The sequence below is a fragment of the Nicotiana sylvestris genome, chromosome 9 (assembly GCF_000393655.2).
Source record: "Nicotiana sylvestris chromosome 9, ASM39365v2, whole genome shotgun sequence".
NCBI classification, from domain to species: Eukaryota; Viridiplantae; Streptophyta; class Magnoliopsida; order Solanales; family Solanaceae; genus Nicotiana; species Nicotiana sylvestris.
The window spans coordinates 168698397-168722912 of NC_091065.1; the positions used below are offsets into that span (position 1 = coordinate 168698397).

At 39.9% G+C, this 24516-nt stretch overlaps 3 protein-coding genes across 3 annotated transcripts; all 3 read left to right on the top strand.

The window, feature by feature from the left end:
* Positions 1-20: 20 nt before the first annotated feature.
* LOC104230927 (putative pentatricopeptide repeat-containing protein At1g16830) lies at positions 21-5127 on the top strand. Its single transcript, XM_070156513.1, has 2 exons — positions 21-1033; positions 4796-5127. The coding sequence occupies exon 1, from the start codon at positions 214-216 to the stop codon at positions 904-906; it is 693 nt and encodes a 230-aa protein (XP_070012614.1). The 5' UTR covers positions 21-213; the 3' UTR covers positions 907-1033; positions 4796-5127.
* Positions 5128-10319: 5192 nt separating this feature from the next.
* On the top strand, positions 10320-12923 carry LOC138878568 (uncharacterized). Its single transcript, XM_070158258.1, has 2 exons — positions 10320-11312; positions 11385-12923. Exons 1-2 carry the CDS (start codon positions 10320-10322, stop codon positions 12921-12923), a joined length of 2532 nt encoding a protein of 843 aa, XP_070014359.1.
* Positions 12924-15207: 2284 nt separating this feature from the next.
* Positions 15208-15645, top strand: LOC138878569 (uncharacterized). The gene has a single exon (XM_070158259.1). The coding sequence runs from the start codon at positions 15208-15210 to the stop codon at positions 15643-15645; it is 438 nt and encodes a 145-aa protein (XP_070014360.1).
* Positions 15646-24516: the final 8871 nt, after the last annotated feature.

Below are 24516 nucleotides of genomic sequence, written 5' to 3' on the forward strand. Positions count from 1 at the left end.
TGCTTTCTTCCTTTGCGGGAGCAAGGACTAACACCTGATTCTTATACTCTTTGTTCTTTGATTACAACTGTCTATCTCTCTAAGAAATATGTTGAATTACCTCTGCTCATAACTGGCTTCGAGATTCAACCTGGTTTAGTTGCATGTAACTCTTTTCTTAGCTATTTATGCAAAGCTGGTTATCCTGATGGTGCTATTGAGTTTTACAATGACATGATAGATAGAGGTTTCGTAGCAGATAAGTATACCTTTGCCGGATTACTAACTGGATTATGCAGCTCAGGTAGGATAAGAGAGGCAGTCAAGGTGTACCGTGGACTTGTTAGAGATCACAGTGGGCTTGATTCTCATATAATTACTGTGATAATAAATGGGCTAATAAAATCTGGTAAATTTCACAAAGCTGTTAGCTTAATCAAGAAAACTGCTTCAGAAAAATCCCAACTAGATGATGTTTCTTACACTATTGCCATTAGTGGACTACTTACTGGTGGTCAAGTTGGAGAAGCATATACCTTGTTTAGCCAAATGAAGGAGGTTGGCCTAGCACCAAGTAAGCAGACCTATAATCAGATTCTCTCAGGTTTCTGTAAAAGAAGTGATGTTTGCATGGTTAAAGAGATCCTACTTGAAATGCTTGATGCTAATACTGAAGTTGACCATTACAATCTGAGCTTGATGAAAAATCTCCTTTATAGATCCCACCGCCATTCTCCTTCACTCTTAACTCTATTAACTAACATTTCAAATTCCGGAATCCTTCCAAGGGAAGCATACAATGAAATGATCAATGAGCTGGTTCATCATGTAAATGTCAGAAGTGTGCATGCGGGCACGTTTAATAACCTTGATGTTTGCACATCCAGCTCAAATGAAACTCAGGAGTTGGTTGTTGCAGTCGGTTGAGATGACTTGATTTGGCAGTTTATTCTATCTATAGCAAAGTCATCTACTTTAGTTCATCAAGAATCAGAGCTTACTCTCTCGGAATATCAAAGATGACGAGTGATCTGAGAATGAGGATTCTGTATAGGTACCTCCTAAACTCCATCTAAATGACAGACATGTTCAAATGGACTACTGTTATGTTGGGTTGCTAGTTTTAGCGTTTTCTTTACAGTTTTTTTTCCTCCCCCCCCCCTTTTCTGGGTCACTCAATTTGGTTCTAAAGGAGTGGTCACTGTTTATAGGATTTGAAATGAAGTGGGGAGGAGAGGGGGTTTCCGGGGGATTGTGTTCTGTGTGAGTAAAATATTGCAATTCTTACAAATATAAAATTAATCTCAAGTTTTGGAGATTTTTCTTCTACTTTTGAACAGTAATTTGGCCTTTTCTATTCTTATTGATCTGAGATGAAATAGGTTGCTGAACTCCTACGAGCTAGGTATCTCCTTTTTAATGTGCGATACAGAGCGTATACTTTGGTTGTTATAGAGATCCATAAATAAAGAAGGCTTTAAAAGGAGCTTATAAGCCAAATTTTTTGTGAATAGACTCTTGGAAGTTTGAACTCACGACACTGCACTATGTTGTCTCACTGATCCTGTTGATTTGTCTGTTGATAGATTTTTTATGAGCGAGTGTTTTAATCATAGGTGTTGATACAAGGGATAAGATCATTATATGAGCTTAGAACTTCACATTTGCAATAGAAGTATTGAAAAACTGCAAAAGGGACCTAGAATTAATCTCAACTACAACATTCTGTTTGGGCTGTATATTGTGTCATTACTACATTGAAAAAGATCAATATGTAGAAAATTTTAAACTTCATAGATCAAATAAGCTTCATTTTGGAAATTCTTTCTTGTTAGGAGTCCGTCTGACTTTCTGTGAAGTGATTTCAACTATAATATTTACCGTTGACATAATTTGTAGTGATAGGTATCTGATGAAAGCACCAGAGATATGACTACGAGTGTTGTGAGCACGTGATTTTTGCTCTCACGACAATTACTCCAAAAGAAATCAAAAAAATAAAATAAATTGTCTTTGTGTATAATCTTTAGAATCTGCATGGCGTTTCAGATAGTTATTTATAGTTTTGTCTGTGATTGTTTATTTTTAATTAAAAATACAAAAAATATGTTGCATGAATTTAGGATTTTATTCTGCTATTAGGAATTAATTAAATCATATTTGGAATGAAAATCACAAAAAAATATTATTTTTGGTAATTTTGTCAAATTGTTTAATGTTGTGATTTTGTTTAATTAATATTTGATATATGTGTTAACTATTGCTAAGAATCAATTAATGTCTGTGTAATATAATTGTTGTTTTATAACTTATTTTTAGGATTTTGGTAAATTCGGAATTAAAAAGGAAAAGAACAAAAAATAGAAAAGAAAATTGGTCTGGGCCATTTCATTTTTGGGCCAAAATCAGTCCCAAACGAGACCTATACCCGGTCCAAACCTTCAGCTCTCAAAGACGCATTAGACGATGTCGTTTCGAGATCAACGAATCTTGACCGTTCATCCATCCTCATCCAACGGTCCAAGACCTCACCCCATAACTCGGCCCGTTTTCCCTGGATCGACCCAGTCCCCCACTAAGACCAAAACGACCCTGTTTTATATAAGTGAAGTGATCCAAACCGTTGATCTCATCAGATCTAACGGCTTGGATTTACTCACCCATCACATATATATATTTTCAAACACACCCCACACCCCCCTAAGCTACCCCCTCTCTTCGTCTCTCTCAACAAACCAGACGACCCCAAGAACCCTAGCCGGCGGCCACCCCTCCCCTTTGCCTGAAACCCGGCGGCGGCAACGCCGGTGACCACCAAAATGACACCCCTGAACCATCTCCCCAACCACAACACGAATCCATGAACCATTTGCTTCGAATCACCCCACATCTTCTCAAATCTTCAACCGAAGTTTCGAGCTGACCATGAAACCACCCCAATCCACCCCTAATTAACACCACACCACCACTAGGCTTCCCTCATCCCTAAACCATCAACAGATTCCCTCGAATCTTCGATCAAAGATCTCCCCTCCAAGCCCTAGCCTGTCCCCTTGATCCCAGACTAACACCCAATAATCTCCTTTACCTCCTCGTCCTTAATCCCTAACCAAATTGGCTCGAACATGAGTAAAAACCGTCGAATGACGGATCTAGGGTTTCAACGGTTCAAGACGTGTCAAAGCTTCAGGGTCGATTGGTTTCTATTCAGTATTGTAGGCCTATTTCTCACGAAATAGACGTATAATACTGACTAGGACTCAAGTTCGAAAGGGCATACTGTTGAAATCCGAGAAAAGAACAGTAAGTTCTTCATAATTTCTTTTGTTTCCTTTTATAGTTTTGTTTGTCTGTTTTAAATTGTATCTTTGTTTTGATTTGTTTCTTGTCACTTGTTCAGTACTTCTCTCCTTCTTATCAGACCGTTTATTGGGTCCAAGTTCTCTAATTGTTGGTTATATGCTGTAAACTGTTTGGTCAATTTATTGATTAGTTCATTATGTGTGAGTTAGTTTAACATGATAGTAGTTTTAATCCTAGCCTTGATTTCATAGTCCATTTCAGTAGGTTTCTTTTGTTGTTTTGTTAAAATAATGTATGTTAGACTTTCTGGCATTGGTTCAGGTTTGTCCCATATATGTGATGTGTGGCTTTTTGTTCTTTGATATTCATCAATCTTCGTTAAGTTCAGTATATCGCAGGATTTCCTTCACTCTATTTAGCTTAATTTGGAATTATGAATTAATCATTCCCATAATGTGCCACTGGTGATTGGAAGTTTGACCTGGATAGTTCAATAGGTTTGTGTTCTGATTCAGGGTAATGCTGTTATTGGGTTTTCTGTTAAGTATCAATGAATTTTGATTTCAGCTTCAATGTTTTGGTAAGCTCCTTTGTTTGTTGATGTGATTTTGGTTTGAAGTTCAGTCCAGAATTTAGGAAGTTTGAATTGGTTATAACTGCAGTTTTAATGTAGATTTCAGAGTTTAGTTTGAGATTTAAAAACCTAGAAAAGGGGGTTTAGAGTGAGTGGACTGTCAATTGAGTATGTAGTGAATCATTAAATTAATGAATAATTTAATCAAAAGAGGGAATCTTAGTGCAAATACATCATGGCTGACATCTTTAAAGGTGGGAAGTCAGATGTAGGATGACTTAAAATAATAAAAGCTGAGAATGCACATGGAAATAGGTAGTGAAACCTGTTGTACAGTAGGATAGACATTACTTTTTTGAACTTTAGGAAATTTTTAAATAAGAAAACCCATGCCTAGACAACAAAAGGTGGAAAGGACAGATTAGGAAATATACTTTAAGTCTGGGCAGCCTGTTTATTTTGAAGGAGGAGGGCTATAAAATCAAACGAGAGGAAGAAGGAGAGGGGGACTGAAAAAATTGAAAAGGGAAAAAAGTTCAGATTGAGAGAAATTTTTCAGGGGTCAAAAAACACAAAGAATATTAGTGATTCTTAATCAGTCTGTGAGAGTTTGAGTTTGAAGTTTGGTCTTTGAAGTCAAATTCAGGAATCAAACTCAAAGGGTTTATTCTTAGACATATAAGAGTTCACTTTCAGTGTTTTTTTGGGGTCAATGTATGAGAGATTGCTGCTTGTTTTCAATTGGGGTCCATTGGTTGATGTTCAGTTGAGTTTGGGTTTTTATTCGAGTAGTGTTGTTCGATTTTCAAAACACTCCTGGTTTTTATATGTGTTTCTGGGTTCAAGCTTGACATAGTTGGGGTTGTTGAGTTCAAATTGCTGCTGTTAATCTTCCCTGCCTCGACTGACTCTTTTTCTTCATTGTAATCTCGAATCCAGGTACACTTTTGTCTCCAGTTGAATGTGGAATCTTGTTTCAAGTGTATAAATGATCCAGAAAGTCAATGACAAGAAACTTTTGTTAATCTGCATCTATTGAGAATTGTTGTAGTTTTAATATTCCAATTAGATTACTTATGTTGTCAAGAACTATATTGAACTACTAGACTGATTTTGGTTGTTTTTGGCTGATGTTAAGTTAAGTTAACGATTAGCTTGGTTTAGTTCACATCGATAGTCTAATGCATGATTTTAGTAGGCTCCTGGGTGTATTCGAATGAACTGTATGAGACTGTATTTGGACCAAAAAAATGGATTTCGAGTTAACTAGATCATGTGAATTATTGGATTGTTAAGTATTAGATCCTCTTTTGTCGTTCGTCATTAAACGATTGCATGTTTAGTAATAAATCAGCAGGCAGTTAGAACAGCGTGAAGTAATTGATTATGTTATCATACGTCAAGCCCAAGTTAAGTATTAGACTAGTAAGTTTAGTTCGAGCTAGTATCAAACTAGTTAGCTTGTGCGGAGTAATCAATCTCCAGTAGGAATAAATAAATACACATCATTATTCCATGCGTTCAATTATCAAGTGCATATTGCAATAGCGTGAAATAACTGAGCATGCCGTCATTTTTTTTTTAAATTTGAAATCTGTTTGGTAAGAATCAAGGATCAGTAGCTAATTAAAAGTCTTGAAGTGGGCCTATTAAATACCTTTCTCGTTTGGGCAAATTTTAAGGCCCGTGCTCGAACAGTCTTCGTTAATGGATCGTTGTTTCAATTTATATTCTTCGGGATTACTTTTGAGCCCAATGACACGTTTATTTTAAAACTATTGCTTGGCCCGTATTAGACCTGAAACATTTTAATTAGGATATTTTCTTTTTTTTTAGAGACAAAAAAAAATATAAAAAAATCATAGTTTGCTTTAGGCTTGCCCCTTTTAAAAATAAAATGAGTCGAGCCTCGCCCAATAAAATGCACAAACTGCGGGGGCCCTCATAAATGTATATATTAAAAATACTTAGAATACGGGATGAGTCGTCTAGCGAACTTCACGGCTTTCCCCAAAGATAATAACGCGTTAGACTCTTTAGGCGCGATTTTAATTAAATTACATCCTTAAATTCGGGTGCACATTTATGTGACCCAAATCCAAATCTCAACGGAGTCGGAATGTATTAACAACCACGGGTGCATTGATTGCGACGTGGTTCGAGATGCATTTTCACGACGTTGCAATTCTATTACAAATAATAATAAAAGCGGTTTAAACTTAATAAAAGCACACAAGTTATAACATGTATTAAAATCAGATAATTAGCCATTATAACAATTTAAGCGACCGTGCTAGAACCACGGGATCCGTGGGTGCCTAACACCTTTCCTCGGGTCAACAGAATTCCTTACTTAGAATTTCTGGTTCGCAGACTTCATTTGGAAAGTCGAAAATTTCTTCGATTTGGGATTCAAGATAAACCGGTGACTTGGGACACCAAAAGCCAAACCTTTCCCAAGTGGCGACTCTGAAACAAATAAATAATCCCATTTTCGAATAATGTCACTTAAAAATGGAAAAACTCCCTCACACATTTATACTTCGGGGTAGGTGCACAAAAAGGAGGTGTGACAGCTCTGGCGACTCTGCTAGGGAACCAAACCCAGAACTTTGGTTCAGGGTTCAAGAATTCGAGCTTAGAATAACTGTTATAGTTGGCTTGTTTTATCTGATTTTTACATGTTGAGCCTAATGTGCTAAATGCCGTTTTTACCGCTTTGATTATTGTTTGGACTGTATATAAATTGCTACGAAACCCTCCTCTCTCTGAGTCTTCTAAATCATCTAGGAAGTGTGCACTTCGTGTGACTTCTTTTCTGTTAGAGTCTTATCCCAATTTTAGAACGAGGTTCGGACAAGTTGCAAAGCCGGTGAAGCTTATGTATTCCCGGTACGCTGCCCCCCTCGGCTCGAGCTGTCCGCTCGGGTAAGCCAGGTCTAGAACTGCCATGTTCTGTCAAAACTGGCGAACTACGCGGGTCTGATTCTCACCGGATGTGAGATACGTAGGCAAACCTCATCGGTTCCAGCCCATAATTTTCAAAAACAAAAATCAAAAAATATTTTCCTTTACTTCCTCTCTAGAAAAGTTTTTTTTAACCATAATTTTCAAAAAAAAAAATCAAAAATATTTTCCATTACTTGCTTCTTTAGACCCTAATTATTTTTTAAAAATAAATAAATAAATAAATAAATAAATAAATAAATATATATATATATATATATATATATATATATATATATATATATATACAAAACATATTTTCTTTTAGTTTCTTCCAAATATCCAAAAAAAATAAAAAATATTTCCATTCTTTCAAAATTGGAAAGAAAATTCAAAATTCAAAAATATGTCATTTTTAGAAGCATTTCTTTCATTAAGGAGGGTCCAACTTCATTTTTTGTAAAAGTAGCCCAAAAGAACAAAATTTCTTTTTTTTATTGTAAATAAGAAGGTGATGTCATTCTTGTCTAAAATAGTTGAATGTCCCCAAAAGGACGCCGGAAGGCCGTTTTTGCAAGAACAGCCATTTTTAGTAGTCATTTTTTTTGGCCGTTTAGCAAACACAGCCTTAAATCTTCTTCCCCAAAGTGCTGAAAGGCCGTATTTGCAAAGCCGGATTTTTATGAAATTTTGATAACTTTTTCTTGAGTCGAAATGAGTCATAACCTTTTAAATTAAATCACCCTAATAAATGTGCAGGATGAGCATAGATGAAAACGAACCCTTCGCAGCTCTTGAGGAGATCCCCTTATAGCTCCACATATGGTGGAATGACCTAGGGAAAGGTAGCCGAGGAACTGTGATAAAAGTTTTGGGTGGTCTTGTCGGACTTTTTAACATCAAGCCAAGATTGGACGTGATTGAAGCTCTGATACCTTTTTGGGATCCGACTCTGAATGTGTTTCGCTTTTCTGTTTTTGAGCTCACACCCACACTAGAGGAACTTGCAGGTTACGCCGGCCTTAGCGGAAACCTTAGAAGTCGGTACCCGGTATCAGTGAGACCAGTATCTCCTCACAAGTTTTTGGATATGTTGAGTATTAGCCGAGATATTCAAGATGGGAATTTATCTGGAGGGTTTTGCACTTTCCAGTTCCTGTACCAACGCTATGGCAATCCCCAAGGTTTCGAATCACCGAATACTGGTCTGACCCATGTCGGAAATAAAGATAAATGGGAGACAAGGCGGGGTTTGATTTTTATAGTAGCATTCTTGGGTGTTGTAATATGTCCGCGGAAAGATGGCAACATAGAATTGGGCCTCGTGGGAATGGTGGATGTCGCAATTAAGAAAGCTAATGGCACATTAGTTCCCCTGATCTTATCTGAGATTTACCGAGCTTTGACCATCTGTCGAGAAGGGGGAAAATTCTTCCAGGGCTGCAACTTACTACTAAAACTGTGGATACTGGAACATCTCTACCACCGTGTCGGGTATATGAACTACGACATGACCGGTTTGGATTACATCGAAGAATTTGAAAGCCGAGTGGCGGGGGTTGAATTTCCAGAGGGTACCGAAGCTTGTTTTGCCCACTTGAGTTCTTTAACTTCGGATAAAATTGAGTAGACGTTTGGATGGCTCCCTGCCACCGAAGTCATATACATGTCAGCTAAAATGTGCTACTTTCTTCTAATGGGCATCCAGAGCATTCAGCCATATGCTCCTCACAGGGTTTTGCGCCAACTAGGAAGATTTCAAACCGTCCCCCATGACGAAGATTTGAGTATACATGTTGTCGAATTGGGCCCAAAGGCTGTATTTCCAGAAGGAAGAGTTCGCCAAGTTTGGAAAGAGTGCAGATTTCTCGAACCCAAGACTATGGTGCGGGATCTAGCTAGTGGTGAGGTGGACACCAATTATATGGTTTGGTTTGACAAAAGATTTCAAATTCCTCAAGAGCCCGAGAGACCTGCTAAGAGACCTCATGTCCAACAATTCACTAGCGACTCGCAGGAGCTGTGGGGCTGGTTGGCAAAAGAAGAAAGCTATAGGGATAAGATAGGTAAATTAGAGGGACAAATCAGGGACCTCAAATTTGGCCACAGTATCCAAGCTGCCGCAGATGAAGGGGAAAAGAAAAAGCTAACTCAGGAAAACGAAGCTCTCAAAGATCAAATCCATAAAATGAGAATAGCTGCTAGAAACACGGAAAGAAGCCGGGCAGATGAAAGGCTTATAAGCGGTCTGAGAAGGAAAGTACTTGAGTGTCAAGATGACCTAGAAAAATCTAAGGCTAGTCTAGTAAAAGTACGAGCACAATTGGCAGAGAATGCAGAAGGGAGGGCAGAGTTTGTGCGACAAATGAAAAGAAAATATGAGGGGAACATCGCCAATTTAAAGAGAAAGCTAATCACCTTTGAAAGTGAGGCGAACAAACAGGCCAGGAATTTTAAAGCCGATAGGGAACATTGTTATGCTTTGATGGCCCAAATGGATAAAGATATACAACAATTGCGGAATCAAAATCATCATGATACTCAAGTGTTGGAAGCCCGGAATCAGCAAATCGGGCGTTTACTTCAGGAAAAGGGTATTGTCCGAGAGAGGGTTAGGGTCATTGCCGACTACATCATCATGAAATGCCATGCATGTGAGGATATGACTCAGACCACTTTCTTCGCTGTTGTAATGACATTTGTCCACCAGATAATGAGTAATTTGAAGCGGCTTCAAGGGGATCTTGCACGTAGGCCCGTGAGACCGAATGATGTCCCACGGGCCCTAGGAGTCGAAGCATTGATGTATTCATGATTTTTCACTTATTGAGTCTGTATTTTGGAAATTATTTTTTTAGTCTGTTGGTAGTTTCAAAATTCCAAGAAAATGAGTGGTTTGAGGTCTTTTGTAATAGAAAGTGTAGGAGTTTTTATTAATGAAAATTTGAAAATTCCCAAAATTGTTTCATTATTTTCGCACTTGTTTCTCTTGAACTACGTAATGATCTGATTCACGCGGCGTCATGATACGTAGGCAATCCTCATCGGATCCAGTCACGTAAATAACTTCAAATAAGAGAGGGATGTGAAAAAGAGAGCCAAAGAAAAACCAAAAGAAAAATGAAAAAAGGGGGGCAAGGAAAAAGAGGAAAAAAAGAGAAAAGAAAATTGGGAAAATAAGCATAGCCGGGATGAAACATGCAGCCGTTGCGAAACATGTAGAAACACATTTAACTGTATAGGTGCATCACACCCCAACGTGCGATTTCCTATGTGTTAATTGCTTCAAACTAAACTGGTTTGTTGTCCACTTTTTTCAGAGTTTCTATAGTAAGGTGTTTGGTTTTGTGGTAGTCTGGCTTCACATTCATACTTCACAAGGTCAAAAGGAAGTGTTGAAATGTCTTTGGAAATTCCTTTGCCAACAGTTCCTATTCCAGAGGATAGTCCGATCTCGGCCATCCAAACTTCTGAGTCAGCAACGACTAAGGAAAATAGAATTCTGCGTCTCCGCATGATGGAAATGTGGGACGCCTGGGCCAATGGAAAAAAACCGCGAAGTGCGATCCCTGGATTCCCTGACCTTTTTCCCATGGCAAGTGGGGCCTCCAACATCCCCATAAGTTATCCAAATACCCCACTGGGATATCCTACCATTTCAGCCCACTTTGCTGGAACACCTTATGAGTCTCACCCCCAGGTGTTAGCTTCAAGTGCGGCTTCAAACATATTCACCGCGGCACCTTGTTCAGCCACGACACAACCTGCTTTACCTAGGCCTAACTTTGATTCATCTTCCTTCACATTTCAAGCACCATCTTTCCCAGTGGAACCTCATCAGTTTCCTACTTATACTTACCCTCAACCGCCCCAATTTGAGTTCACTGCGGGGCAAGAAAAGACCACCAAAACTCCTGAGCAAGAAGAGATTGTGAGGAAGATGAGGAGTATGGAACAGAGTCTCAAAAGCATACAAGGCTTGAGTGGACAAAAAAGTGCATCCTATGCCGACTTATGCATGTTCCCTCATGTGCACCTACCATTGGGATTCAAAACCCCAAAATTTGAGAAGTACAATGGGCATGGTGATCCTATTGCTCATCTCAAGAGATATTGCAATCAGTTGAGAGGAGCCGGTGGACAGGTAGAACTACTCATGGCCTATTTCGGAGAAAGTCTAGTTGGCATCGCATTTGAGTGGTACATGGACCAGGATATATCCCGCTGGTACATCTGGGATGATCTTGCTAGAGATTTCGTCAGGCAGTTCCAGTACAACATTGATATTGCTCCAGATAGGAACTCATTGACAAACTTGAAAAATAAATCCTCAGAAAGCTTCGGAGAGTACGCAGTTAAATGGCGTGAGCAGGCATCCAGGGTAAAACCTCTGATGGATGAGGTTGAAATGGTCACAGTTTTCCTTCAAGCTCAGGAAGCTGATTACTTCCAGAATATGATGTCCGCAATGGGTAAACCGTTCGCTGAAGCTATCAAGATTGGCGAAATGGTTGAAAATGGGCTAAAAACGGGTCAAATTCTAAGCCAATCCGCTATTAGAGCTACCTCCCAAGCCATTCAGGGTGGGTCTGGAGGAATAGCAAAGAGAAAGAAAAGGGAAGAAACATTTATGGCAGTGTCGGGTGCAAGGAGAAACTGTACTCCCAGATCCCTTTTCTCAGAAAGGGCCCCGCAGCACTATTACGCTCACCAAGATTTGGCCTATACTCTTCAGCCATACTCGGTCATGAATGCTCAGCCTTATGTCCGGCCACAACAACAAGCTAGCAGAAATCAAGCTCCATTTCCTAGAAACCAACCTCCTTACCAAACCCACTACAACCCCCGTCCTCCACAAAATAATTTCCACCCTCATGAACCGTCCAAGAGGCCAAATTTCACACCAATTGGCAAAACCTACTCCAGCCTGTTACCAAACCTTGTTCAAATGGGTTTGTTACAGCCTGTTCCTCAAACCAGACAAAACCCAGCATCACCCGCTTACAAAGCCGGTACCCGATGCGCTTATCACTCGGGGGTAGAAGGGCATGACACGTATGATTGCTGGACTCTAAAGAGAGTTGTGGATAACTTGATAGAACAAAGAAAGATAGTGCTAAGGGATGAAGATGTTCCCAATGTGACCAACAACCCACTGCCAGCCCACAACAACGGGCCGATAATTGGAATGATTTGTAAGGATAAGGAATTTGACCCAGCATTGAAGGCCATCAATGCCATTGCTGACAAAGAAAAGAAACAAAAAGCTGTCTCGAAGCAAGATAAAGGGGAGAAAAATAAAGAAACCACCCCTCCAAAGTCAGAGAAGAAAATTGAAGTTGAGACCGGGGCAACGCCTCCCAAAGATGTTGTTCTCTACATCCCTCAAGGTCGTAAAGAAAAGCAGATGACGTTGAGTCCTCCCAGGAGATTCGAGCTGAACAGAACAACCCAGATGTATGTGCCCAAGGGGGTTTATGTGATGCGGGGGCCAATTAAGTCATCAAGGCTGAATGAGCCCGTGGTTATTGGATGCGCACCTCAGAAGCCCATGAAAGATCCTACTGCTGTTCCCTGGAACTACAATAAAACGGTGGTGACCTATAAAGGCAAAGAAATCCCAGGAGAAGTTCAAGAAAATAACCCTGTTGAAAAGTATTCCAATTTGGAAGAGGTGAACAATGCTACTAGAAAGAGCTTCCCACTTAAGAAGCCCGTGAGTGCCGAAGAAACGGAGGCTTTCTTCCAAAACATGAAAACGGCAGATTATGAAGTGATTGACCAACTTCGAAAATTTCCCAAACAAGTCTCCTTGTTGGCTTTGTTGATGAATTCCACCGAACATCAAAAGGTATTGATCAAGACCCTTAACGAAGCATATGTGCCTGTTGACATTTCTGTAGAGCAGTTGAAGAGAATGGCAGAAAGATTTTTCGCAATCAATCAGATCACTTTCAGCAAAAATGATTTACCCTCAGAAGGGGCCGCACATAACAAATCTTTGCACCTAACAGTCAAATGCAAAGGGCACTACGTGAAAAGGGTGATGTTCGACGGAGGCTCTGGAGTAGACATTTGCCACTTTCAACTCTACAGCGCATGGAAATTGGGACCGAAATAATCCGACCCAACAATGTCTGTGTACGTGCCTTCGATGGCATCAAAAAGGGACACAATTGGAGAGATCGATCTAATTCTGACCATCGGCCCAGTAGACTTTGAAGTAACCTTCCAGGTTCTAGACATGGACACATCCTACAACTTTCTTTTGGGGAGGCCATGGATTCATGCAGCAGGGGCTGTACCCTCTACTCTTCATCAGATGGTGAAGTTCGAGCATAAGGACCAAGAGATCGTGGTCCACGGAGAAGATGAGCAATCAATTTATCGGGACCCATCAGTCCCATGTCTTGAAGCAAGAGTGGGGAGTGAGCACATAGTTTATCAGGCTTCTGAAATTGTGGTTGCAGACCAGTACAAAGAAGGAAAACCTTGCCCCCAACCTTTCCTTTCTAATGCATCAATAATGGTGGCCAAAGAAATGATCCAACATGGTTTCAAACTGGGGAAGGGACTTGGGAAATCATTGCAAGGGATAGTTGAACTTATCACCCTGCCCACCGTTGAAACGTCCTTCGGGGTAGGCTTCCGACCCACTCCAGCTGATATAAGATGGGCAAATGATAGAAAGAATGATGGTTGGGTTTTTCCTCATCCGGTTCCGCATCTTTACAGAACATTTGTCAAACAAAAATACCAGAAGAAAGAAGAAGATGAGGCCTTTACTGCCGAAGAGATTGAAGAGATCTGTGGGGCAATGAGGAAGATACTATATGAAACCCACATGGTCCAGTCAGGGGAGGGCTCAAGCACCGTTGAGGTGTTATATATGGGACCCAATGCCAAGCTGCAGAATTGGAAGGCTACGCCATTCCCAATCAGGCGGGAGTCCCGGTAGACCTGTCCTGCCACTTTTTCTGCATCACGAGTTATTTCAGGGTGTAACTCGGATGTTTTTCTTTTAGTTTCCTGTCTTTTAAGTACTAATGTGAACCCTGTTATCTTCAAAATTCAATGAAATGAAATTAATATTTCATCGTTCATCTCTCTTCATTCTTTCTGATTTTGTTAATTTTTCTTATTTCTTCATTCAGTTCTAATAATCCGGCTTTAAATAACATGACATGCTTGCGGACTTCATGTCCAGATCCAAACACGCTGTCTAATTGCGAAATAATGAACCAAGAACCAGAATATGATGAAGAAGAGGCTTTTAAGGAAATAAATTGAGAATTGGAACAATTTGAGAATAAACCTAAGCCAAACTTAAATGAAACCAAGCCAGTTAATTTGGGTAGCTCTGAAGAAGTCAAAGAAACCAAGATAAGTATTCATATAGATGAAAGAACCAGGGACGCATTGATCCAACTTTTGTTTGAATTCAAAGATGTGTTTGCTTGGTCATACGATGACATGCCAGGATTAAGTGTCGATTTAGTGGTCCATAAGTTGCCAACCTACCCCGATTATTCCCCTATCTAGCAAAAACAGAGGAAGTTCAAAGTTGATATCAGTGACAAGATTAAAGAAGAGGTCACAAAACAATTAAAGGCGGGAGTGATTCGAGTGGTCCGATACACCACATGGCTGGCTAATATAGTTCCTGTGCCAAAGAAAGATGGGAAAATCCGGGTGTGCGTTGACAGCCAAATGTGCGGCTGCGCAAATATGATTTGAAGCTGAACCCAGCCAAATGTGCATTTGGAGTACCATCCGGCAAACTCTTGGGATTCATAGTCAGTCGGAGGGGCATCGAGTTAGATCCAACAAAGATAAAGTCTATTCGGGATTTGCCTCCTCCAAGAACCAAGAAAGATGTTATGAGTTTTTTGGGAAGATTGAATTACATCAGTCGTTTCATCGCTCAGTTGACCTCCACGTGTGAACCCATCTTTAAGTTGTTAAAGAAAGATGCGGCAATCAAATGGACAGTTGAATGTCAAGAAGCTTTTGATAAAATCAAGGAATATCTATCAAATCCGCCAGTCTTGGTCCCACCTGAGCCAGGGAGGCCTCTGTTCTTGTACCTGACCATCTTGGAAAATTCTTTTGGCTGTGTCCTCGGGCAACATGACTTGACCGGAAAGAAGGAGCAGGCCATTTACTATCTGAGCAAGAAGTTTACTAGTTATGAAGCCAAGTACACTTTATTGGAAAGAACTTGTTGTGCTTTGACATGGGTCGCTCAGAAGCTGAGGCATTATTTGCAAGCTTACACCACCTACCTCATAACCAGGTTGGATCCTTTAAAGTACATATTTCAGAAACCAATGCCCACTGGGAGATTAGCAAAGTGGCAGATCTTGCTCACGGAGTTTGACATAGTCTATGTCACTCGCATGACAATGAAAGCCCAGGCATTAGCAGATCATTTGGCTAAGAACCCGATTGATGATGAGTACCAACCTTTGAGAACTTACTTCCCAGATGAAGAAGTAAATTCAGTTGTGGCAATATCTGAAGACACTCATGCTTGGAAAATGTTCTTTGATGGGGCGGTAAACGCAAAGGGTGTTGGAATTGGGGCAATTTTGATCTCACCCACTGGTCAGCACTATCCAACCACAGCTCGGCTTCGTTTCTTCTATACAAACAACACCGCCGAGTATGAAGCCTGCATTATGGGTATAAACATGGCAATCGATCAAAATGTCGAAGAATTATTGATCATGAGAGACTCAGATCTGATTATCCGGCAAGCCCAAGGAGAATGGGAAACCCGAGATGTTAAGCTTGTCCCTTACAAGAAGCATGTGGAAGACCTCAGCAAGCAATTCAAGTGAATAGAGTTCAGGTACATTCCTCGTTGTCACAACGAATTAGCCGACACACTTGCTATTTTGGCCTCAATGTTGCCGTATCCAGGCAATGCTCACGTAGATCCCTTGGAAATTCAAATTCGGGAAAGGCATGGTTATTGTAATACAATTGAAGCAACACCAAATACCCAACCATGGTACCATGACATCAGAAAGTTTCTGAAAACTCAAGAATACCCCGGGCAAACCAGTGGAGACCAAAAGAGAACCATTAGGCGGCACGCGAGTGTTTTCTTTTTGAGTGGGGATGTGTTATACAAGAGAACTCCGGACCTCAATTTGTTAAGATGTGTTGACACAGAAGAGGCTGGAAGAATCATGCATGAGGTACACGCGGGAGTATGCGGGCCCCACATGAATGGGTATGTTTTAGCAAAGAAAATCCTTCGAGCGGGTTATTACTGGATGACCATGGAAAAGGACTGTTTTAGTTTCGTTCGGAAGTGTCATCAGTGTCAGGTGCACGGTGATTTGATTCATGCACCTCCCACAAAACTGCATGTCTGCACCTTGGCCATTTGTTGCCTGGGGCATAGACGTCATTGGGCCAATCGAGCTGAAAGCCTCAAATGGACACAGATTCATACTAGTTGCCATTGACTACTTTACAAAATGGGTCGAAGCAATCACTCTCAAGTCTGTCACCAAGAAAGCCATGGTAGATTTCGTGCACTCCAATCTTATTTGCCGTTTTGGCATTCCTGCAACTATTAAAACAGACAATGCTGCAAACTTGAATAGTCATTTGATGGGGGAGATATGTGAGCAATTCAAGATAATGCACCGGAACTCTACTTCTTATCGGCCTAAAGGCAATGGTGCCGTTGAAGCAGCAAACAAAAACATCAAAAAGATTTTGAGAAAGATGATTCAAAGTTCCAGGCAGTGGCATGAAAAGCTGTCGTTTGCATTGTTGGGATATCGCACTACTGTGCGTACATCAATTGGAGCCACCCCGTATCTTTTGGTTTATGGCACGGAAGCCGTAATACCCACCGAGGTCGAAATCCCTTCTCTTCGAATCATTGTTGAAGCCGAAATTGAAGACAGTGAGTGGGTTAAAACCCGTCTGGAACAATTAACCTTGATCGATGAAAAGCGAATGTCTGCGGTCTGCCACGGGCAGTTGTACCAGCAAAGAATGGCTCGTGCCTATAACAAGAAAGTGCGACCTAGAAATTTTGAAGTGGGGCAAATCGTTTTAAGGCGTATTCTTCCCCATCACTAGGAAGCAAAAGGAAAATTCGCTCCTAATTGGAAGGGCCAATACGTCATCAGAAAGATATTGCCGAGAGGAGCATTGTATCTGGGCGATATCGAAGGAAATGATCTTGAAATAGTTGTAAATGCAGATGCGGTCAAAAGGTACTATGTCTAATCGTCCTACATCAATAACATTATCCGATTAGGATGACGAAGGCTTTCATTCTCGCTACCCCAAACACTCCAATCCTTTGCTAACCCTTTGAGTTGTTTACCTTTCTTTCATTACCCTCTTTGGAACCTGAAAGTGTCATTAAAAAAAGAAAAAGAAAAGAGAAAACAAAACAAAACAGAAAAACAAAAGAAAAATCAAAAACAATGTTCTCCTGAACTACGTTCGATTTGATTCCGAAAGGATACGTAGGCAGCCTCTCTATGGGGTTCAGTCACACCAAAATAAAAATCCAAATTCCCTCAAAAGTGAAACTAGGGCAGATGTTGTAATGGTCCTGCGATAATCCCGTTTGAATGGTTCCAAAGTTGTAATTTGATCCAAATCATTTTTACCAAAATCCTTTCAAGTCCTTTCGATCAATCAGTGAGAATGTTCAAGGATCAGAGGATACAGCTACTTGGATCCGATGCAATAAAAATGAGAGAAATAAAATGAGAGAGTCTTATTGGTGAAAACCCACACGGGCACCATAAGGCGACAGTGAGCAGAAAAATTGAAAATGAGAGAGCCTGGTTAGTGAAAACTCGTAAAGAGTACTATCAGGCGACGGTGAGAAGAGAAATGAGAGAGGTCGATTGGCGAAAACCCGTAAAGGGCGCCGTCGATCGAAAAGAAGACACCCCCACCACTGAAAGAGTCCTGGCCAGGTTTCTCGATTTGGAGATATGGTTCACAATGAGTTGGATAGTTGTGCATATCGGGTATCCAGTCCAAGAAGCATGTCATGTCTATTGAAGTCTGCATGCACCCCAGATAAGTCCTTCTTTCCCCCAAAAGGGACGCTTCTCCTTAAATTCATTTTTTTCTTGTCCTTTCTTTACTTTTCTTTGAATCCCTTTCGGTCTAATTCTGTTCCGAAACTAATACAAAGAAAAAGTGGCAAGATTGGTTTTACAGGGTTTTATTTAATAAAGCCAAGTCCAAAGAAAAGTACCCAGCCTCAGTGGATGCATCAAGTCGATCCCAACTGGCCATGATAGCCGATGCTCTGAAATCAGAGTTATTGAAAATGAAAAGAAATCCAAAGCCAAAGCCCCTAGAAGCAGATTAAATTGAAAGGGTTAAAGCCTTATACGGTTGAGCCGTCATGATAAATTTTGAAAAGTTGAGTTCCTCGGTTTTAGGAGAGAGACCAATCTTTAATAAAAGCTAGCAAGCGGCAGAGTTTCTCGCCAAAAGAGTTGGGACGAGATCGAGTGATCAAAAACAATGAAGGCCACAAAACCGACCACCGTTTCAAACTAACAATTGTTCTTTGTTTGAAAATTGAAACAGGTGCAATCCAAAGCAACAGTGCAAGAAGCAGGTGTAACCAAAATGGAAAAAGAAAATGTGCAAGCGCTAGAAATAGCTTAGCAACAATAATCAACTCAAAAGGGAAGTCTCCTCCAAATTCTTTCATGCATTTTTTTTTACTAAAAAATAAATTGAAAGAAAATAGATAAGAAGAAAATAATAAAAAAAGTAGTTTAGAAGCCCCAAAATCAATCTTTTACCTTTTTGCCAACATTAGGGCTCCAATCCCTGAGTTGAGATTTTAGACATAGGGTCTCCATTCCCTAGTCTACTCTTACCAACATTAGGGCTCCAATCCCTAAGATGAGATTTTTAGACATAGGGCCTCCATTCCTTAGTCGCCTTTACCAATATTAGGGCTCCAATCCCTAAGTTGAGATTTTTAGACATAGGGCCTCCATTCCCTAGTTGCCTTTACCAATATTAAGGCTCCAATCCCTAAGTTGAGATTTTTAGACATATGGTCTCCATCCCCTAGTCACCTTTGCCAACATTAGGGCTCCAATCCCTGAGTTGAGCGATTTTCCTTTAGCCGACATTAGGGCTCCAATCCCTGAGTTGAGCGGATTTCCTTAGCCAACATTAGGGCTCCAATCCCTGAGTTGAGCGATTTTCCTTAGCCGACATTAGGGCTCCCATCCCTGAGTTGAGCGGTTTTCCTTAGCCAACATTAGGGCTCCAATCCCTGAGTTGAGCGATTTTTCTTTAGCCGACATTAGGGCTTCCAATCCCTGAGTTGAGCATTTTCCTTTAGCCAACATTAGGGCTCCAATCCCTGAGTTGAGCAACTTTCTCTTAGCCAACATTAGGGCTCCAATCCCTGAGTTGAGCGTTCTTCCTTTAGCCAACATTAGGGCTCCAATCCCTGAGTTGAGCAACTTTCTCTTAGCCAACATTAGGGCTCCAATCCCTGAGTTGAGCGATTTTCCTTTAGCCGACATTAGGGCTCCAATCCCTGAGTTGAGCGTTTCCTTTAGCCGACATTAGGGCTTCAATCCCTGAGTTGAGTGTTTCCTTAGCGATATTAGGGCTCCATTCCCTAAGTTGAGCAATTTTCCTTAGCCGACATTAGGGCTCCAATCCCTGAGTTGAGCGTTTCCTTTAGCCAACAATAGGGCTCCAATCTCTGAGTTGAGCAACTTTCTCTTAGCCAACATTAGGGCTCCAATCCCTGAGTTGAGCGTTCTTCCTTTAGCCAACATTAGGGCTTCAATCCCTGAGTTGAGCGACTTTTCTTAGCCAACATTAGGGCTCCAATCCCTGAGCAGTTTACATTAGGGCTCCAATCCCTGAGTTGAGCATTTTCATTTTGCGAACATTAGGGCTCCAATCCCTGAGTTGCGCCTTTTAGACTTGGGGTTTCCAATCCCCTTATCGATTCCGCGAATTTTTATTGCAAATAACTCATGAAAATTTCCTAGTAAAACTAGGGCAGAAAAATTTCGTTTGGTTGTTTGTTTTGATGCTTGAGCAGGTTTGACCTTGAGGCACAGGGATCGAGATGACCTGCGGAGTGAGTCTCAATCCAGAATAAAGAAAAAAAAAGAACAAAAAAAAAGAAATGAGCTCAAATATTGGAGAAAACAAAGGTGCGGATTGCTCAAAATCTGATAGAAGTCACAAGCTCCGCCAATCCTGTCTTACTCAATGCTGCAGAAATAAACAAGCACCTACAACTTGCGAGCATCAAGATTCAGATCGAAGTCTACAACGAAATCAGCTAAGACTCAAGATCAAGTTTCAAGAGAATTATAGATAGGAATCTTGTAACTCATAGTTGATTGAAATAGCTAGCTTAGCTTCGATTTTTCCCCTTTGGTGTAATAAGGAGGTCAGCAAGCAGTAACAGCAAAATTGCAGTCCCATGGTAGTCCCAGCTACCAAAACTTCCCGAACTACATTAACCTGATTCCTGTTTAGCCCAGGATATGTAGGAAACCTTTGAAGCAAAGGTTCGGTCAAATATTTCAAAAAAATGCTTCACACGGAGTACTCGAACGTGCAAAAATTGCTCGTATTCGCTCACTTTATCTTTGCACGAAAACCCTGCATATTTTCGAACAAAGAGGGGCAACTGTGAGCACGTGATTTTTGCTCTCACGACAATTACTCCAAAAGAAATCAAAAAAATAAAATAAATTGTCTTTGTGTATAATCTTTAGAATTTGCGTGGCGTTTCGGATACTTATTTGTAGTTTTGTCTGTGATTGTTTATTTTTAATTAAAAATACAAAAAATATGTTGCATGAATTTAGGATTTTATTCTGCTATTAGGAATTAATTAAATCATATTTGGAATGAAAATCACAAAAAAATATTATTTTTGATAATTTTGTCATTTTTATTGTTTAATGGTGTGATTTTGTTTAATTAATATTTGATATTGTGTGTTAACTATTGCTAAGAATCAATTAATGTCTATGTAATATAATTGTTGTTTTGTAATTTATTTTTAGGATTTTGGTAAATTCGAAATTAAATTAGGAATTAAAAAGGAAAAGAACAAAAAATAGAAAAGAAAATTGGACTGGGCTATTTCATTTTTGGGCCAAAATCAGGCCCAAATGAGACCTATACCCGGTCCAAACCTTCAACTCTCAAAGACGCATCAGACGACGTCGTTTCGAGATCAGCGAATCTCGACCGTTTATCCATCCTCATCCAACGGTCCAAGACCTCACCCCATAACCCGGCCCGTTTTCTCTGGATCGACCCAGTCCCCCACTAAGACCAAAACGACGCTATTTTATATAAGTGAAGTGATCCAAACCGTTGATCTCATCAGATCTAACGGCTTGGATTCACTCACCCATCACATATATATATATATTTTAAAACACACCCCACACCCCCTAAGCTACCCCCTCTCTCTTCGTCTCTCTCAACAAACCAGACGACCCCAAGAACCCTAGCCAGCCACCACCCCTCCCCTTCGCCTAAAACCCGGTGGCGGCAACGTCGGTGACCACCAAAATGACACCCCTGAGCCATCTCCCTATCCACAATACGAATCCATGAACCATTTGCTTCGAATCATCCCACATCTTCTCGAATCTTCAATTGAAGTTTCGAGCTGACCATGAAACCACCCCAATCCACCCCTAATTAACACCACACCACCACTAGGCTTCCCTCATCCCTAAACCATCAACAATTCCCTCGAATCTCGTTGGATCTCCTCGAATCTTCGATCAAAGATCTCCCCTTCAAGCCCTAGCCTGTCCCCTTGACCCCAGACTAACACCCAATAATCCCCTTTACCTCCTCGTTCTTAATCCCTAACCAAATTGGCTCGAACATGAGTAAAAACCATCGAATGACGGATCTAGGGTTTCAACGGTTCAAGACGTATCAAAGCTTCAGGGTCGATTGGTTTCTATTCAGTATTGTAGGCCTATTTCTCACGAAATAGACGTATAATACTGACTAGGACTCAAGTTCGAAAGGGCATACTATTGAAATCTGAGAAAAGAACAGTAAGTTCTTCATAATTTCTTTTGTTTCCTTCTATAGTTTTGTTTGTCTGTTTTAAATTGTATTTTTGTTTTGATTTGTTTCTTGTCATTTGTTCAGTACTTCTCTCCTTCTCATCAGAACGTTTATTGGGTCCAAGTTCTCTAATTGTTGGTTATATGCTGTAAACTGTTTGGTCAATTTATTGATTAGTTCGTTATGTGTGAGTTAGTTTAACCTGATAGTAGTTTTAATCCTGGCCTTGATTTCATAGTCCATTTCAGTAGGTTTCTTTTGTTGTTTTGTTTAAATAATGTATGTTAGACTTTCTGGAATTGGTTCAGGTTTGTCCCATATATGTGATGTGTGGCTTTTTGTTCTTTGATATTCATCAATCTTCGTTAAGTTCAGTATATCGCAGGATTTCCTTCACTCTATTTAGCTTAATTTGGAATTATGAATTAATCATTCCCATAATGTGCCACTGGTGATTGGAAGTTTGACCTGGATAGTTCAATAGGTTTGTGTTCTGATTCAGGGTAATGCTGTTATTGAGTTTTCTGTTAAGTATCAATGAATTTTGATTTCAGCTTCAATGTTCTGCTAAGCTCCTTTGTTTGTTGATGTGATTTTGGTTTGAAGTTCAGTCCAGAATTTAGGAAGTTTGAATTGGTTATAGCTGCAGTTTTAATGTAGATTTCAGAGTTTAGTTTGGGATTTGAAAACCTAAAAAAAGGGGTTTAGAGTGAGTGTACTGCTAGTTGAGTATGTAGTGAATCATTAAATTAATGAATAATTTAATTAAAAGAGGGAATCTTAGTGCAAATACATCCTGGCTGACATCTTTAAAGGTGGGAACTCAGATGTAGGATGACTTAAAATAATAAAAGCTGAGAATGCACATGGAAATAGGTAGTGAAACCTGTTGTACAGTAGGATAGACATTACTTTTTTGAACTTCAGGAGATTTTTAAATAAGAAAACCCATGCCTAGACAACAAAAGGTGGAAAGGACAGATTAGGAAATATACTTTAAGCCTGAGCAGCCTGTTTATTTTGAAGGAGGAGGGCTATAAAATCAAACGAGAGGAAGAAGGAGAGGGGGACTGAAAAAATTGAAAAGGGGAAAAAGTTCAGATTGAGAGAAATTTTTCAGGGGTCAAAAAACACAAAGAATATTAGTGATTCTTAATCAGTCTGTGAGAGTTTGTGTTTGAAGTTTGGTCTTTGAAGTCAAATTCAGGAATCAAACTCAAAGGGTTTATTCTTAAACATATAAGAGTTCACTTTCAGTGTTTTTTTGGGGTCAATGTATGAGAGATTGCTGCTTGTTTTCAATTGGGGTCCATTGGTTGATGTTCAGTTGAGTTTGGGTTTTTATTCGAGTAGTGTTGTTCGATTTTCAAAACACTCCTGGTTTCTATATGTGTTTCTGGGTTCAAGCTTGACATAGTTGGGGTTGTTGAGTTCAAATTGCTGCTGTTAATCTTCCCTGACTCGACTGACTCTTTTTCTTCATTGTAATCTCGAATCCAGGTACACTTTTGTCTCCAGTTGAATGTGGAATCTTGTTTCAAGTGTATAAATGATCCAGAAAGTCAATGACAAGGAACTTTTGTTAATCTGCATCTATTGAGAATTGTTGTAGTTTTAATATTCCAATTAGATTACTTATGTTGTCAAGAACTATATTGAACTACTAGACTGATTTTGGTTGTTTTTGGCTGATGTTAGGTTAAGTTAACGATTAGCTTGGTTTAGTTCACATCGATAGTCTAATGCATGATTTTAGTAGGCTCCTGGGTGTATTCGAATGAACTGTATGAGACTGTATTTGGACCAAAAAAATGGATTTCGAGTTAGCTAGATCATGTGAATTATTGGATTGTTAAGTATTAGATCCTCTTTTGTCGTTCGCCATTAAACGATTGCATGTTTAGTAATAAATCAACAGGCAGTTAGAACAGCGTGAAGTAATTGATTATGTTATCATACGTCAAGCCCAAGTTAAGTATTAGACTAGTAAGTTTAGTTCGAGCTAGTATCAAACTAGTTAGCCTGTGCGGAGTAATCAATCTCCAGTAGGAATAAATAAATACACATCATTATTCCATGCGTTCAATTATCAAGTGCATATTGCAATAGCGTGAAATAACTGAGCATGCCGTCATTTGTTTTTTAAAATTTGAAATTTGTTTGGTAAGAATCAAGGATCAGTGGCTAATTAAAAGTCTTGAAGTGGGCCTATTAAGTACCTTTCTCGTTTGGGCAAATTTTAAGGCCCGCGCTCGAACAGTCTTCGTTAATGGCACGTTTATTTTAAAACTATTGCTTGGCCCGTATTAGACCTGAAACATTTTAATTAGGATATTTTCTTTTTTTTTAGAGACAAAAAAAAATATAAAAAAAATTATAGTTCGCTTTAGGCTTGCCCCTTTTAAAAATAAAATGAGTCGAGCCTCGCCCAATAAAACGCACAAACTGCAGGGGCCCTCATAAATGTATATATTAAAAATACTTAGAATACGGGATGAGTCGTCTAGCGAACTTCACGGCTTTCCCCAAAGATAATAACGCGTTAGACTCTTTAGGCGTGATTTTAATTAAATTACATCCTTAAATTCGGGTGTGCATTTATGTGACCCAAA

Coding starts and splice junctions, on each gene's coding strand:
- LOC138878568 (XM_070158258.1), top strand. CDS start 10,320: ATGGAAATGTGGGACGCCTGGGCCAATGGAAAAAAACCGCGAAGTGCG. Junction 11,313..11,384: donor CTATCAAGATTGGCGAAATG/GTTGAAAATGGG, acceptor CAAGCCATTCAG/GGTGGGTCTGGAGGAATAGC.
- LOC138878569 (XM_070158259.1), top strand. CDS start 15,208: ATGAAAGCCCAGGCATTAGCAGATCATTTGGCTAAGAACCCGATTGAT.
- LOC104230927 (XM_070156513.1), top strand. CDS start 214: ATGATAGATAGAGGTTTCGTAGCAGATAAGTATACCTTTGCCGGATTA.